The 15,258-nt window shown below is 41.8% G+C and overlaps 2 protein-coding genes and 1 long non-coding RNA gene across 3 annotated transcripts; 1 reads left to right on the forward strand and 2 right to left on the reverse strand.

Annotated features, from left to right (window-relative positions):
* Positions 1-1,548: 1,548 nt before the first annotated feature.
* LOC125057649 (palmitoyltransferase Hip14) lies at positions 1,549-4,248 on the reverse strand. The gene is made up of 4 exons (XM_047661427.1): positions 3,674-4,248; positions 2,965-3,400; positions 2,727-2,888; positions 1,549-2,658 (listed from the first exon to the last, which is right to left on the reverse strand). Exons 1-4 carry the CDS (start codon positions 3,922-3,924, stop codon positions 1,750-1,752), a joined length of 1,758 nt encoding a protein of 585 aa, XP_047517383.1. The 5' UTR covers positions 3,925-4,248; the 3' UTR covers positions 1,549-1,749.
* Positions 4,249-8,459: 4,211 nt separating this feature from the next.
* On the forward strand, positions 8,460-12,234 carry LOC125057648 (eukaryotic translation initiation factor 4 gamma 2). The gene is made up of 5 exons (XM_047661426.1): positions 8,460-8,666; positions 8,748-9,837; positions 9,906-10,009; positions 10,522-11,392; positions 11,471-12,234. The coding sequence occupies exons 2-5, from the start codon at positions 8,898-8,900 to the stop codon at positions 11,653-11,655; spliced, it is 2,100 nt and encodes a 699-aa protein (XP_047517382.1). The 5' UTR covers positions 8,460-8,666; positions 8,748-8,897; the 3' UTR covers positions 11,656-12,234.
* On the reverse strand, positions 12,228-13,457 carry LOC125057650. Its single transcript, XR_007118238.1, has 2 exons — positions 12,664-13,457; positions 12,228-12,334 (listed from the first exon to the last, which is right to left on the reverse strand). It is a non-coding gene; the product is annotated as an uncharacterized LOC125057650 (long non-coding RNA).
* Positions 13,458-15,258: the final 1,801 nt, after the last annotated feature.

The following is a 15,258-nucleotide window of genomic DNA, read 5'->3' on the forward strand; positions in this document are numbered from 1 at the left end:
TTTTGTGTAACTGACGACTAGGCCGTATAGGCTCATTGTCACGTAACCGTTGTACGTATAAACATTCTCGAAATAATCGAACACACTCGACTTGTAGCATACCTTTCTCTGTAGGTTCTTTAAGCTAAAGCTGCATTTTGGTGACACTCTCTGCAGCGGTGAAGCTAATCCCAGGAAAACATAAAGTTTATCTAACGTACAAATTAAATTACGTATCAAATTATTTTTAAACTATACTTAAATATCTCACTATCACTATTTATTAACTAAGTCGTTTAATAAGTTAATATTTACACAAAACTTAAGTAGAATAACAGAGTTTTAACAATGAGAAGTCAAAATAGAGGTAGTCGGTGGGACCGTAAGATTAATAAGATGTTTAAGATCGAGCTCTAGCTAGCTCTAGGATTACCTACGAAAATGCTTGTATATATGTTACTGTAAAAGCTCGAACTGCAGTTCCGTTGGTAAATCTTAGGATTTACATTGATGGCACGGAAAATGTTGAAAAACAAAAAAATGCACTTGCAGGTCATCAGGATTACTTTGTAATTCTTAATGCCACAATAGCAATCCGTGTTGTAACAAGTGAAATGTTTTTTTAGGTACCTTATGTAGGTGAGATATTTAGAGATATACGTTATGCGTTTTTTTTTTCAAAATAATTTAAGTAAGTTGGTATTAGTTTGTACTTATTACTATTATATGATACCTTTATAACACTATGTACCTGTTTTGTCTAATAGCTCATTAAAGTAAATAATTAAGAATTACTCATTGTTTTATTCCTAAAACCAACATCTACCAGCTGACAGTGGTAAAACCTAGCATATACTGAATTCGAATGGTAAAAGCTCAAAAAAAATCGTCGTATTTTCAGAAATACTTACATTTACCTACTCATGTCGGTAAACTAGACTTACACTTAAATCTTAAGATTAACCGTAGTTCGAGCTTTTACAGTAACATATACATTGACTGTATCTTTACATTCCGTATATTAATAAATTAATTATCGTTTAATACATTTACAAATTCACACAAAAAACATTCTTATTTAATAGTTTGGGAGCATTTTGGAATTAGTTTAACTTTTTAAAGGAATTTATTTATTCCTAGCGGACTCCGACTGAATTTATGATTTTAAGAAATTGATACAATGAATAGAAAATAAATACTTCATTAAGAAATTAATAAAGATAACAAAAAGCGTCTGAAAGCACGCAACGGAACCAAACATGTCCAACTGACATTATTCGACATGTTTCAAATCCAAAATAGGCCTTTATCTGAATATTGTGGATATTCTGAACATCTTGTCGATTCCAAACTTTGATTTAATTTGAGGGGAGAGTTTACCCATGCTTTTTTATCGTATCTTTTTAAATTTCCAATGTTTTTAATATCACCTACTTTATTTTATTCTATATTTATTCGAGACGGAGACAAATACATCAACTCGACAGCCTTAAATAGGTCCGGCCGTTCTCATTATCATATTGAGATCGTTCGCGACAAGCGGGTGAGAGTAAAAAATAAAGAGAATAATTTACAGTGAATAATATCATTTATTTGATCAAATGCATCTAATGACGCTCGCGGTGCGGTACTCATCTTTCGTACCGACCGTCCCGACATTCAAAATAAATAGATAAGCTAAGTGCGTTCGGGACTAACGCTATTGTACCGACGGAAAGACATTTTATGTACCCGTAGCACCTGAGCGACAAGAGAAAAGAAAACGAAGAGTCACACGTGGTGGTGCGCGCGCGCGGCTGCGGGGCCGCACTGCAGGAAGTCGGCCAGGTTGCGCAGCGGGCCGCGGCTGAACGGCGAACGGCCGCCCAGCGCCTGGAAGTGCGGGTATCGTCCGCGATTGAGCTGCTCGTTGGTGGTCATGCCGAGGCACACCACCAGGTAGAGCTGGCAGCCGCTCAGCACCGACACCCAGAACAGGTGAAACAGCGCGTTGAGCAGCACCCACGCCAGCCACGCGTCGCACTGCGGCCAGGCCAGCGGGTCCGGGCCGCACGAGGCGCGGTAGTATCGCACGCCGCCCCACACCATCCAGCCGCACATGGCCAGCAGGCACAGCAGGAAGCCCACGAAGTGGCGGTGGTTGCCGGCGCCGATGCAGTTGCCCACCCAGGGGCAGTGGTGGTCGAAGCGCGCCACGCAGCGGTTGCACACGGAGCAGTGCTTGGAGCGCAGCGGCCGCCGCACGAGGCAGGCCGAGCAGAAGCGCGCCGCCTCGAAGGCGCCGCCGCCGCCGCGCTCCGACAGCTCCACGATGGTGCGCAGCTTGTCGGCCCGCGACGCCGCGATCACGCCGGGGTCGGAGCGCCACGAGCGCAGGAACGTATACCACAGGAGCGCCGAGCTGGCCAGGAAGCCGAAGGTGGCCGCGCCGCTCACGGCCGGGGCGATCACCACCATCCACGTCACGTAGAACCACAGCTTCGTCGCCATGTACACGCTCAACGGTAATATGTTCTTCAGCTCGTCGTCGAAGAGCGAGTTGGTGGTGAAATGCAACGAGGCGTAGAGGGAGACCAGGATGAGCACCTTGAGCGGACGCGGCACGTCGGTCTCCAACACCAGCCCCGTCACGTAGAACGCCAGAGAAGGCAGGATCACCACGCACCACCATCGGAATTTCTGCAAAGTTCGATATTTCAGCTCGAGTCGCGGCGGCCAGCGCGAGTGACGTCACCGAAAATACCCACTCTATCGTACGTTATCCTTCGTAAAAAGTTACTCTTTGAGGTAGTCAGTTCTCGAACCCTTTCTGAAACTTTGCTGCCGACCCAAATCGCTTTGGGATCGCTCTGGAGCATACTCAGCGGGGTGGCGCCTCGGTGGTTCGGTATGTCCAGGCTCGCATTGCCCTGTATAAATCGAAGCGGTATAAAAAGAGAGCATAAAACTAGAAAAAATAAATACAAATCGGAAGACTAGACGTACGTAAAGAACTAAAGTACATATGGCCGTCGTGTTTCTCGCTAGAATTGCCCAGTGCAGAGCCGTGTTGCCGTGGGATTGGTCCTGAGGATTGGGCGACGCGCCGAGCGAAAGCAACAGACGGCAGGGATCCACCGAGGTGACCTTCCAGGCGGCCCACATGAGAGGAGTCATGCCTCCAGCGTCGGGCGCATCGGGCTCGACGCCACGCGCCACTAGGTACGCCACTACCGCTGTGTGGCCATACTGCGCCGCCAAATGCAAGCTTCCACAGCCTTCGGCGTCGCGCAGGGTGGGGTCCGCCCCCGCGCGCACCAATAGCACAGTCGCCTCAAGGTGGCCCTGTCGGGTGGCCCACTGCAAGGGTGTCGATTGAAGCTCCCCACCGATAGCATCGACCTTGGCACCTTTTGAGAGAAGGTATTCTATTATCTCTCGTCTGCAAAAAAAAACATACATATTATATATTATATTATTGTAATTCCCTACAGTTTTATATTGCAACAATACATGGATATATTAGATAGATACCCTCGATAAACTTCTTTGGATTTCGTATAATTTCTTGCATTTAGATTTTCTACTTAAAACATAATTTTGTCTAAAATTTGTATTTATTCATAGACTCAAAATCAACAGATTAACTATATATGTATGTAAATAATTTAAACAACTCAATAAGTTGTGAAATTGTGAATCAGTGGTTGCGCACCTGTTGTTGATAGCAGCCCAATGGAGAAGAGTAACAGTCTCATAATCAGGCTGGTTTACGTCCCAGCCAGCCTCAACTAGCTCTTTAACACGATTATAGGCGCCGTATTGGGTCGCTTTAACGATATCAAAACCACTGTAGTCCTGCTCAACAGGCGCCGGGGGAGGATCCCGCGATGTAACTCCATCGCAATCGTGCTGTGGGGCTCCACACTGACCGCTTGCAGCCGCACCGCAAGTACTATCATACATTATACCTCAACCCTTACAATAGAATAGAAGCTTAATCATTATTATGTCATTTTAAGGAAGCCACTCTGTAAATCAATACATTATTAGACATCAGTCCAAAACTTTCAAAGTGCTTTATCACATAGAAACAACATCTCTTCCAAATTATGAAATCCAAAATACATATACCGTATCAAGGTTGTGAAACTTAATTATTACTACCAATTTGTTATTTTAATTACTACTATTTTATTATGTTAAAACTTAAATCTCAAACTGCACAAAAACAGAACACTACAATCACAGACCAATGTTGAAACTAGAGCATAAACTAGAGTACTAGACGTATTGTCAATTCTCAGATAAAGTACGGTCTATAGAGTTTAGATCATCTATAGAAGGAATATGGATCTAAAGCTTGGCCACACAAAAAAGCAATAGTTTTTACAGTAACAAAAATTTCCCCATATTGGGTAAAATTATTACCAATTGCCTTTTTGTGGAAATCTCTAGGGCAGCCTATGTCCAGCCATGGACGTCTGTTGGCTGATTAGATATATGATCATCCTTTTACTAAAGTATAGGTCAACCGTCAATCGGAACTCATGGTATAAAACAAAATTAAAAAATTATATTTTCATATGGCAATGTCAAGTCACTACTACTATACGGAGAATCGTAGAGTATACTACTCTCCTAGGGCACATCGAATGATGGTGTGTTTTCCACGCCTGGTTGAAAGAGGAGAGGTATGAAGAAGAAAATAAACTTGGACAGTTTCGATTTACAGTTGATTGGGAATAAAGTTAAGGAATTCTATACCTACAGTTCGGAAGGAAATTCTAACCGTAATGAAACTGTTACAAATATTAAATATGAAAATAGATATTGATTTGGAACAAACCGCCTACACAAGCCAATCGTATCACTGATATAACAGCAAATAAAAATTATGATGATGTTTGGCGTAAATGTCAACAGCTTGAAGTAGTGAAACAAAAGATGCGCGCCCCTATATGTGTTAGATAAAGTATAATAATCGCACTTTCATTAAGTTTTAAGACTCTCACCTTATCATTGCACATTGAATCACATAGAAATGATTTGGGGTGTAATGAAGCAAAAAGTTTCTGATAAAAAAGTAAATAGATCTGCAATTATCTTAAAATTATTAAGAAAAGGAGTTTTCTCACAAAATGTTGTTAACATGTAAAAAGAAAATTTAAAACGATTTCATCAAACAAGATATAATAATTGAAATGCTGGAAGAGCGATTTATATTTATGACAAAGAAAATGAAGAACAAAAATGCAAGTGGAGTTCTTGGGATTGTTTTCTAGTTCTAAATGAGGTTTTAAATCATTTGTATGATTGCAATGATATATAATAAATTAATACATAAAGTAATTTACGATTTATTTATTTTTCATGGCATATTTTCCTATCTTAAGAACCGTATAACATAATTCTTTATACAAATAAGTAATATACTTCATGTTCATAAATACTAAAGACATTAATGAAAATTAAACAGTATCAAGATCATTTAATCCAATTTCAATTTCCCCACTTTTGCCCACAACTAATTTTTATTTCCCAATTTGTTATTAAAAACCGGCCACAGCGACAAAGGTAAAAATTATCTATGGTCCTTGTTTTTGAAGTGGATTTTGATAAATTGCTCTCTATCTATCAACCAAAGTCATCATGGATCCATCTAGATTATCTGAGTATCAATTACATAAAATGTTCCTCTGTGAAATACAAACTAATACAACTACTACAACCGATAAAAAGAAAAATGTTCGGAAATACGAGGAATATCAGTCAGTGCTTATTCTTGTTCAATCTGTTTAGCCGTGTACTAAACTTTTAGAGTAATTAAGTACCAATATATAATTTTGATCGCTATGTTACTGCAATTCTGTTTTATGCTCTTTTTTATAGTTTAAACTGTAGGTCATGTAGATATCATCATATCATAATCAACAATGTCTATTCTGTAAAAGGCCAAAAGTATTGTCTTTGTAATATACTTGTCAGTTGTCATAATCAGGATACTTTAGTAGCTAGTCTACTGTTTATGGTCAGCAGTTCATTGACTTGATTCGTTCTCTTTCGGATTTCGGAGTCAGACTTCAAACCAATAACCATTCAAACTTCAAAGTTGTTTCCAAGTGTTCGCTTGTCGCGTTTTAGTGCGTTACAGTGCGTGTGCCTTCGACTATTGAGCTTCATCGCCTCGTAAGTTTGTGTAAATTATATTTTAATGAATAATGCAGGCTCAAACATCACTTGAAGGAGTGTTATAGGTAGATGGTTTTTATATTGCTTAGATAAAGGACGAAGACCGCTCAAGATCATTCGATCGGTTCGTGTCGATGCGTCACCTTTGTGAGCCATTTTAAAAGTTCTTCTTAAACTAAAAAGGTTTTCTTTTTATTTTGTTGATGAATGTCAACACGTATATGTCCAATAATACTGTATTAAAATGAATATTCTATTTTAATGTGATGCCTCAATAACGCCGTCCTGAAATTACGAAATTATAACCAAAACTTCTTTGGATTGAAGATGAAACACGGTGGGAACGTCTATAAATGACGCTAACGTTAAAGGGAAAGCTGCGAAGGATGTTAATTCTCGATCTATTTTATAAAAATTGTTTTATGCTCTTGAATCAACATTGATATTTATTGCTTTAATGGATGGTTAATTCTTTTTCCCATGTTTACTTATGTTCTTTATTTAAGCTTATAACAAATGTAAATACCCCATAAATATGGCAGATCACTAAATAATTGTCATAAAAAGGAAGATCTGTTAAAATTAAAAAGGTGTCTTGTTTTCCAATTTCAGTGTATAATATGTACCCACTTTACAGTTACACCCACATTATAAAGAAAAACATTCCTAGGTCATAATAAAGATATAAAGAATAAATTAACAATGATTAACAATTATAAAACCAAGATTCTATTTAATTCCTTGATTTTAAACAATAATAATTGTTAGATTACTCAATGTTACTTAATGGCATAAACAAAACATATTTTTTTAATAAGAAATCCTTAGATTAAGAACAACTGCTTTTAATAAAATCAGAAGCCATCAACCAAAAAACCAAACAAAAAAAATTGAGTTGTATCTTTCTTGTGATTAGTAATAAAAATTGTATTTATCAAACAGTTTTCTAGGTCTTTATAGCCTATGATGAAAATAATAACAAATCTTTATTATTTTAATTATATATTATATCTTTTAAAAATCAAAAGACCTGTTTTTGAGCCAGTATTCCATGTTTCATTGCCAGTCACTTGGTCACTGTTTTATATATTATCTTAGTTCCTAGTGATTAATAGGAGATTATAAAACAGTGAAAGGTAATGATTATATACCTATACTACTGAAATAATCAAACTGTCCGGCACTAGTTATAAGACATCCATAGGGCATAGTAATTAAATTAGGGCTTGAGACAAAATCGCTATTCAACAGTCGTCACCCACTAACACCAAACAAATTTGTATGAAAATGAGTGAGCTAATGTTTTTGCCATACAAATTTGTTTAGCGTCAGTGGGGTGGCCGGTTGAAAAGTTATTTTGTCTCAAGCCCCTGATTTTTGTTACATTTTAACTTAATACCATATGCAAATGTGTTACCTTTAATAGATACTGTAATCTTAATTCTATCAATAGTAAGATATTTAGACTTGGTAAGAGTTAAATTGTTATTCATATAATTAAATTTATTCAACCAAACTAGATTCACAATACACCTGTATTGTCAGATTGCTGAAAAATCACATTATATTTATACTAATAGTATAGCTACAGATTTAATTTTATGTTTATTGTAATTATTAATTTAAATTTAATTCAATAATATAGATATTAACACAATATTATAAACAGTATTCCACTTTTATTATACTGTTACAACAGTATTGGAAGATGAATATATGATGTTGGAATGAAAGTCAAGTAAAATATTTTTCAAATGCTTAAGAGAGATTAGAAAAATCTTAAAGTTTTTGTCTATAGCTTTAAGATAAAAATAAAGAAAACCCTCTTTTTTATTCAAAATTAAAGAAACTATAAAAAGTTAACCATAAAACTTTGGCAATCCCTTTCACATAATTTCAATAAAAGTATGCAATTTCTTGTTAATTTTGGCAATAGGTTGGACATCAAGAAGGAGTTTTAGGGAATAAGTAAGGTGGTGGTGGTAACCCCATTGTGTGACAGTTTAGCGACCGACGTACGCAGCTCTTGACCTTGGCGAGGTGAGGCGTGAGCGGCCGACGACCTCGGTCGCTCAGTCGCTCACTCTTGTTTCGATATCTATCACGCCGCACACGCAAAAATAGAATATTACAATACTTTGTGATGTTTACTCACACCCTTTTCCTTGCACATTTAGAGTATTTTTCAATTTATTTGGAATATGCCCAACGACAGATGCCTAAAAAGATAAAACAGAACAGAACACACAACACGGGCTAGTATTTATTTGTTAAAATATCTATCGTAGTACAAAGAGATATTTTCCCAGCGTGGGGAGGGGTGCGGCACGGCAGAGCGGCGGCAGACGAGCGACAGCACCGGCCGCAAGACGGAGAGCGCGCGGCAGCCGGGGCCCGTGCTGCGCGCCGTGGGGCGGCCCGCGGCCGGCCCGCGGCGGCGCTGGGTCCCGCCATCCACGCTGCGGCACCACGAGGTGTCCGACGGCGACGCCAAGCACGATGTCATCTTCCGCAAGGTAGGTCCTTCGAGTTGGCCTCCACCGGGAGACTCTTACGGTAGCCGCGACCGGCGCTGACGATGGCTTTCCGCGTTGCAGGTGCGCGGCATCCTGAACAAACTGACTCCAGAAAAGTTCCAAAAGCTGAGCGATGACCTGCTCGGTCTGGAGCTGGACTCCGACAAAGTGTTGAAGGGCGTGATCTTACTCATCTTCGAGAAGGCGCTCGATGAGCCCAAATATTCGTCGATGTACGCGCAACTGTGCAAACGACTGAGCGAGGAGGCTCCCAACTTCGAGCCGCCCGGGCTGCCTTGCACTTTTAAGCTCCTACTGCTTAACAAGTGCCGCACCGAGTTCGAGAACCGCGCGCAGGCCTTCGCCGCCTACGAGGACCGCGCGCTCGGGCCCGAAGACGAGGAGAAACGCCACCTCGCCAAGTGCAAGATGCTCGGTAACATCAAGTTCATCGGTGAGCTCGGCAAGCTCGAGATTCTCGCCGAATCCATTCTGCATCGATGCATCCAGAAGCTGCTGGCGCGGCGGGCCGCCGCCGACCACCACGAGGACCTCGAGTGTCTCGCGCAGCTCGTGCGCACGTGCGGCCGCGTCCTGGACTCGGAGCGCGGGCGCGGTCTGATGGACCAGTACTTCGCGCGAATCGCTTCGCTCTCCGCTTCGCCCGAGCTGGCGCCTCGTATTCGCTTCATGCTGCGTGACGTTCTCGAGCTGCGCCGCAGCGGATGGACGCCGCGCAGCGCCGCCGCCGCCGAGGGGCCCGTGCCGATCCAGCAACTCCGCGCCGACGACGAACCGCCGCCGCGCCGCGAGCGCGACTCGCTGTTCCGCGGCGGCTTGCGTTCGCGGCCGCTCGACGACGTGTTGGCGGGGCTGTCGTTGCAGCCCGCGTCGCTCGGCCCGTCGCCCGACAAGCTCTTCGGCAACGGCTTCGGCCGCGACGCTTTCCGCCAGCGTTCGGCTCCCGGATACTTCCCGCGCTCGCAGCAGCAGCACCGCGCTCCCAAGGAGGGCGCGGCGAGCGGCAAGGATCGAGGCCGCGCGCGCGTCCCCGCGCCGCCCGGCGGCCTCGAGAACGTGCAGATGAGGCCGGCGGCGAACTCGCTCATGTTCACGGCCTCGACGCGTCTCAACAAACCGCAGCCGCCGCCCTTGACGCCGTCGCAGCCCAGTGAGTGTCCTTCGGTATATTCTTCGATCTCGTCCTCGTGAAACTCATCGATTCGTGTCCGTTCGCAGGCGTGGTGCCGGCGTCCTTCGCGAGCGCCGCGCCTCTGCTCAAGGAGCCGCCGATCACCATTAAATCGGCACCCGACAAGAAGGACAAACCCAAAAAAGACAAGGCAAGTCACGCCATTTCATTAACTTCAGTTTAGTTTAATTATTAATGACGAATATAATATAGACAGACCGAGAACAGTGGGAATAGAGTAAATCTCTAATGAGGCCGTGGTGTAACATTGCGTAGAACGCAGACCATTCCATGGTTCTCTGGCCTCGAGTAAGAGTAGAATTAGGACACAGGACCGAAAATTAATTCTTGGTTCAAATAGTTTAATTATTATTGGTTAGAAATATGTACGTAAATAGCATTGAGCCGAGGGAAAAGGGCAGAATGGTCTGACGGAGGCCTGGAGGCCTTTGTCGGTATCGGGTTTCCACGACGTTAGACGAGGATAGCGAATGCCGCCCGTGTGACGCTTTTAAGCCACAAATGTGCATTCTCCTAATTATAAATATGTATACGTAAAAAATTGGTTTTTAGCAAATAATTGATCTCCGAGTCGGATCATAGAAATTAGAAATAAATTCTATTTTTTAAATTTATTTATTTACTAAATTACTACCGCGACAGGGCCCCAACAAGGAGGAGGCGTGTCGCTTGGCCGTGGAGGCGGTGGGAGAGATGGCGGAGCTGGAGGAGGAGGAGCCCGAGCGGGAGCCCGAGGCCCTGAGGCGCCTGCGCGAGCTGGCTCTGCCCGACAAGCTGCTACGACGCGCCATCGTCGCGGCGCTGGAGCACGCGCTCACCGCGCCCGCCGCGCCTCGCCTCGCGCAGGCCGCGTGCCGCGTCGTGCGCGCCGTCAAGCGGGCTCCGCTCGGCGAGACCCTGCGCGCCCTCGTCGTGGCTCACGGAGGAGACGATCGGGCGGCCGCGCTGCTAGCGGCCGCCGTGCTCGCCCGCCTCGTGCCGCTGGCCGAAGTGGGCGCGTGGTGCGAGGGCGGTCACCATCATCCTCTGCTGCCGGACGTGCTCGTCGCGCTGCGCGAGGCCTCCGGCGCGGAAGAGTTGGCGCGGCTGTACGCCGAGAGTAAAATCGACCTGTGCGCGTACGCGGGAGGCCCGGGCGGCGGCGGCGTGGAGGCGCTCGAGGCGCGCGGGCTGAGCGCGCTGGTCCCGCAGCTGCGGGTGCAGGCGGCGCTGGCGCGGCAGCTGGCCGGCGAGCCGGCGCCGGCGGCGCTGTATCGCTGGATCAAGACGCACGTGGAGGCGAACGTGCGCGGCACGGGCGCCTTCGTTTCGGCTCTGGTCGCGTTGCTGGCGCAGCAAGTGACGGGCGCGGCGGACGCGGCCGGCGGCGACAAGGCGGCCGTGGAGCGCGAGAAGGCGCTGCTGGAGGGCTATGCGCCGCTGCTGCGCGCGCTGCTCGACCGCCGACCCGATCTGCAGCTGGCGGCGGTCTACGCCGTGCAGGTTCACGCGCACGCGCACCGCTACCCCAAGGGTGAGGCCCGCATTTATATAGATATTTTTGATTTACCTTTTGTTGGAGTGTATGATAATGATTTTTCCCGACCGACAGGCATGCTTCTGCGCTGGTTCATGTACTTGTACAACATGGAGGTGTGTGAAGAGGAAGCCTTCTTGCGCTGGCGAGAAGACGTGACGGACGCGTACCCGGGGAAGGGCGAAGCGCTGTTCCAGGTGAACGCGTGGCTCACTTGGCTGCAGCAGCAGGACTCGGACGACGACGAGCCGGACGACTAGATCACTTCATCTCATCTATAAATATATTATTAAGCCCAATAGTTTAAACAGCCACCTCGTTAGCCTGAGCCGCGTCGCTCCATTCTTGGATAGGTCAATTGTTTAGGTTATACTATGTAACAAACGTTAGTATCTCGAGATAATTTTTTCTAGGCCTTTTACTCGATTTTGATACTTTTACAAATGTATACAATGTATAGTGTTCGTTTGAACGTATGATTGCACTCCCGTCTGCCTGCTCTTACCCACTCCCCAGTGTCGAGCGTGTTTAGTTAAAATTGTAAAAAATGTCTAATATGAAGGACTTAAATCAATTTTTTTATATAGGTATTTCATTGTTTACTTTGAATACTAAATGGCTGTAGTGAGTTAACGGTAATGCTTCAAATTAATTGTTTATTGATAAAATTTATTATTAGATAAAGGGACTGATTGTTTTCTGGCAAATAGAATATAGATGTATGTCCAAGGAGTGAATAATTATAAAGTTGTGAAGTGTCACCATGTTAAGTAATAATAAATAATCAATATGATATAGTAATATGTATTCAGGATGAGAATAAACTTCAGTGTAATTTACTACTTTTTTATTAAATTTCCTAGTTATCATCTTAAAGTGTTCCTGGTGTTGCATTCCATCCGTCAAACTATAGTCCACTCTGTTCGATAATAATGGGTGCTGCAAAAAAAAATTGTTAATAATGTAAAATTCTCTCGCGTCATAACCTAAAAACTCATTGTACTTATTAGTGGCAAAAAATTTAATTTTTATTTTATTTTAAAAGGCACACTAACGAAACACAGAGAACACATAACATAGAAAACAAGATACATGCATGTGCATCAATAAGAAGTGTGCACAGCATTTAATGACAATATTTAATATTATAGGGTTTTACAATAAGTTTATGCCCCCACCTTAAACAGTATCACTGAATATTTATTATGAAATGTTAATGATTCGTACGGACGGATAGCAATTTTTTTTATTATTCTAAAGATTCTTACCAATACGAATGGCTGCACAAAGGATACAAAAACTTATAACACTATTGACTGTATTTTCTCTTGCTTGACGTTTTTCTTCCATGGGATCAACCCTTTCTCCAAAAGGTAAGCGAAACATTTTGTAATGGAGACTAAATTAATTTAATTAAATACTCATGAAATATCACGTTAAGATTGAAAAATTTGAGTTTTATTCAAAGATTGTATAATATTTTTATTAAACACAAAATTGTGATGAATTCACGAATCACAGAATAAAGCGAAATTCCAATTTAGGGATGTGAAAAAATAATCGATTATGGAAAAAATCTAATAAAATCGATTTTTTTTTAAAGTAAAAATTGATTTTTGTACGCGATTTTAATATTAAAAATAATCAATTGTTTTTATAATTGAAAATCAAGTCGATTTTTCATTTGCCACCTCCCGACATAATGTCTGGTCTTTTATAACCCGGACCCTGAACTACATATTAGGTATATTCGATAAACGCAATGCGAGACATTGAATAGATCCGATGCTATTCGATGCATTGATGTTTTTTTATAAAACATCGAAAGGATGATAAAACCAGTTAATTTTACAAAAACTCAAGTTTGAATTGAACACTATAATTTAAAAGTAAAATAAATTCATTCAGCAGCACAAGGTTACATACAATAAAAAAGAGACCAAAAATACCGAAAAGGCACATCACTCGGCTTCTATCAAATTTCACCTAAAATCTATCAAAAGGAGATTAGGTTAATTTCAATTTTGTTTATTCTAAAACTTTAATTTGTGTTTATAATTTCTATTGTTTATTTTTAATTAATAAAACCATGAAAAATAAAATATTTAAGGTGTTTATTTTGAAATTATTTCAAAAATAAGAAAAAAATCGATTAATAAAAAAATTGATTATTTTTTGAGGAAAAATCGATTATTTAGTCATCGAATGTTCATGTTAAAAAAAACAATCGATTAATAAAAAATCGATTTTTTTATGCAGAATGTCACATCCCTATTCCAATTCCATTAAATGCATAGACTGAAACTGTCTTGAAACTGGCACAAAACATGATGATAAGTAATGCACGAGTCACAGAATAAAATTATAGACACAAAGAGCTAAGCACTAGTCATAGGGGTCTTATATATATCCAACCCAACCGCAAAAAGGTGACCAGAGAGTCCACGGCGTAGACGGACTATGGTATAGACCAGGCATCAGCGTACAGCATGTGAGATAGCGAATGATCGACATATTTCGTATTTACAGTTTTAATTCATTGAAGATTGCTTATTATTGACCAAATTACATATTCGAATGAATAGTTCTTGAACAAAGTTATGAGTCGTGACGAAATAAGCTACTTACCGATGAAAGGTTATGTTTGGTTCTTTACGTTCACTATAGCTTTTACAGCCAATTATGCAACAATTTACACTTTAAATACACCTCTTATAAAGATAAAGTCTTAAAATATGGGTTTGACTTGGGTTTCACAGATTTATCAGTAAGCGGTGAAAACTTGTTTACCACCGAGCCCTTGGTGGTAAACTAAAAAATAAAACCCGATACGCAAATAGAGACAGAAAAACTGATACTCTGTTTCGCTCGCACATAAGTATTTCACGTTAACGCCTTCTCTCTTTAGTTATTATTGTTATTTTAGAAGCTCATCTAGTTCTATACTCTATCTACGGTCTATGTAATTCGGTAAACTTGCTTCGGACTGACTCCCGTGGGGACAACCCACAGATCGCTCTTATAGCCCGCTTTTGCACTACAAATATCGATTTAATGTCAGCTGCATTACCCCACAAAATAACACCATATGACATGATACTATGAAAATATCTGAAATTAATGAGCTTTGGTGTATTTTCATCCGTAAGATCGCGTATCTTTTTTACTGCAAACGCTGCAGAAGCGCCTAAGCGCGCTGCTGCCTATTCGGAAGACCTATGTGTCGGCCCCACTGGAGTTTACTAGATAGTAGTAACGGCCCTACTCATCGGCAAAGAAGACAGAGGGTGTAGGCCGAGAAAAAAAAGCCGGCGTAAAAAACTCTCGGTACTCTTTTAAAATAGCTAAACAACACTTATTTAAAACAAATATCGCAAATTAATTAGAAGTAGCCTGTCTAGCACTAGTCCCAGGCCCTTTTATCAACTAGATTATCGATAACTTTATAGTAAGCCTCTTTACACAGCTTTGACGTATTAAGGTTTTTGAAGTGAAAGCTTCTTTAGCGGCGTTGTACACTTTTTTGGGAATGGGTAAAAAATGTTAAACTCGCGTCAGGAAAGTTAGGTCACCTGATCGAAAATTCGTAAGACGGATGGAGAGTAGACAGCTGGCGCGACGTATTTAATGTAATATAAATTGTCATGTTTGTGTACGATAGCGCAATAAATAAATATTGTGTTCTACCAGATAAATGATAGTACTTTTAAACTGATAATTAAAGCAATTCGTGCAAAATTATTCCCTAACCATTCTGAAATATTAAAAATACACAATTTCACTTCTGCCGGCACTCCCAGAGTGCAACCCGTCGTTTTTTTTGAAGTTATACTTCTTTAGGCGCGTTATGAAAAATTGATGAG

The sequence above is a fragment of the Pieris napi genome, chromosome 17 (genome assembly GCF_905475465.1).
Source record: "Pieris napi chromosome 17, ilPieNapi1.2, whole genome shotgun sequence".
Classification (NCBI taxonomy): Eukaryota; Metazoa; Arthropoda; class Insecta; order Lepidoptera; family Pieridae; genus Pieris; species Pieris napi.

Bases quoted from the DNA above. Each gene is read 5' to 3' on its own strand.
- LOC125057648 (XM_047661426.1), top strand. From the start codon at position 8,898: ATGTACGCGCAACTGTGCAAACGACTGAGCGAGGAGGCTCCCAACTTC. The intron at 9,838-9,905 runs GTGAGTGTCCTT...GTCCGTTCGCAG, and splicing joins CTTGACGCCGTCGCAGCCCA to GCGTGGTGCCGGCGTCCTTC. The intron at 11,393-11,470 runs GTGAGGCCCGCA...CCCGACCGACAG, and splicing joins CGCGCACCGCTACCCCAAGG to GCATGCTTCTGCGCTGGTTC.
- LOC125057649 (XM_047661427.1), bottom strand. From the start codon at position 3,924: ATGTATGATAGTACTTGCGGTGCGGCTGCAAGCGGTCAGTGTGGAGCC. The intron at 3,401-3,673 runs GTGCGCAACCAC...TTTTTTTTGCAG, and splicing joins TGGGCTGCTATCAACAACAG to ACGAGAGATAATAGAATACC. The intron at 2,659-2,726 runs GTGGGTATTTTC...CGAACTTTGCAG, and splicing joins GAAGGATAACGTACGATAGA to AAATTCCGATGGTGGTGCGT.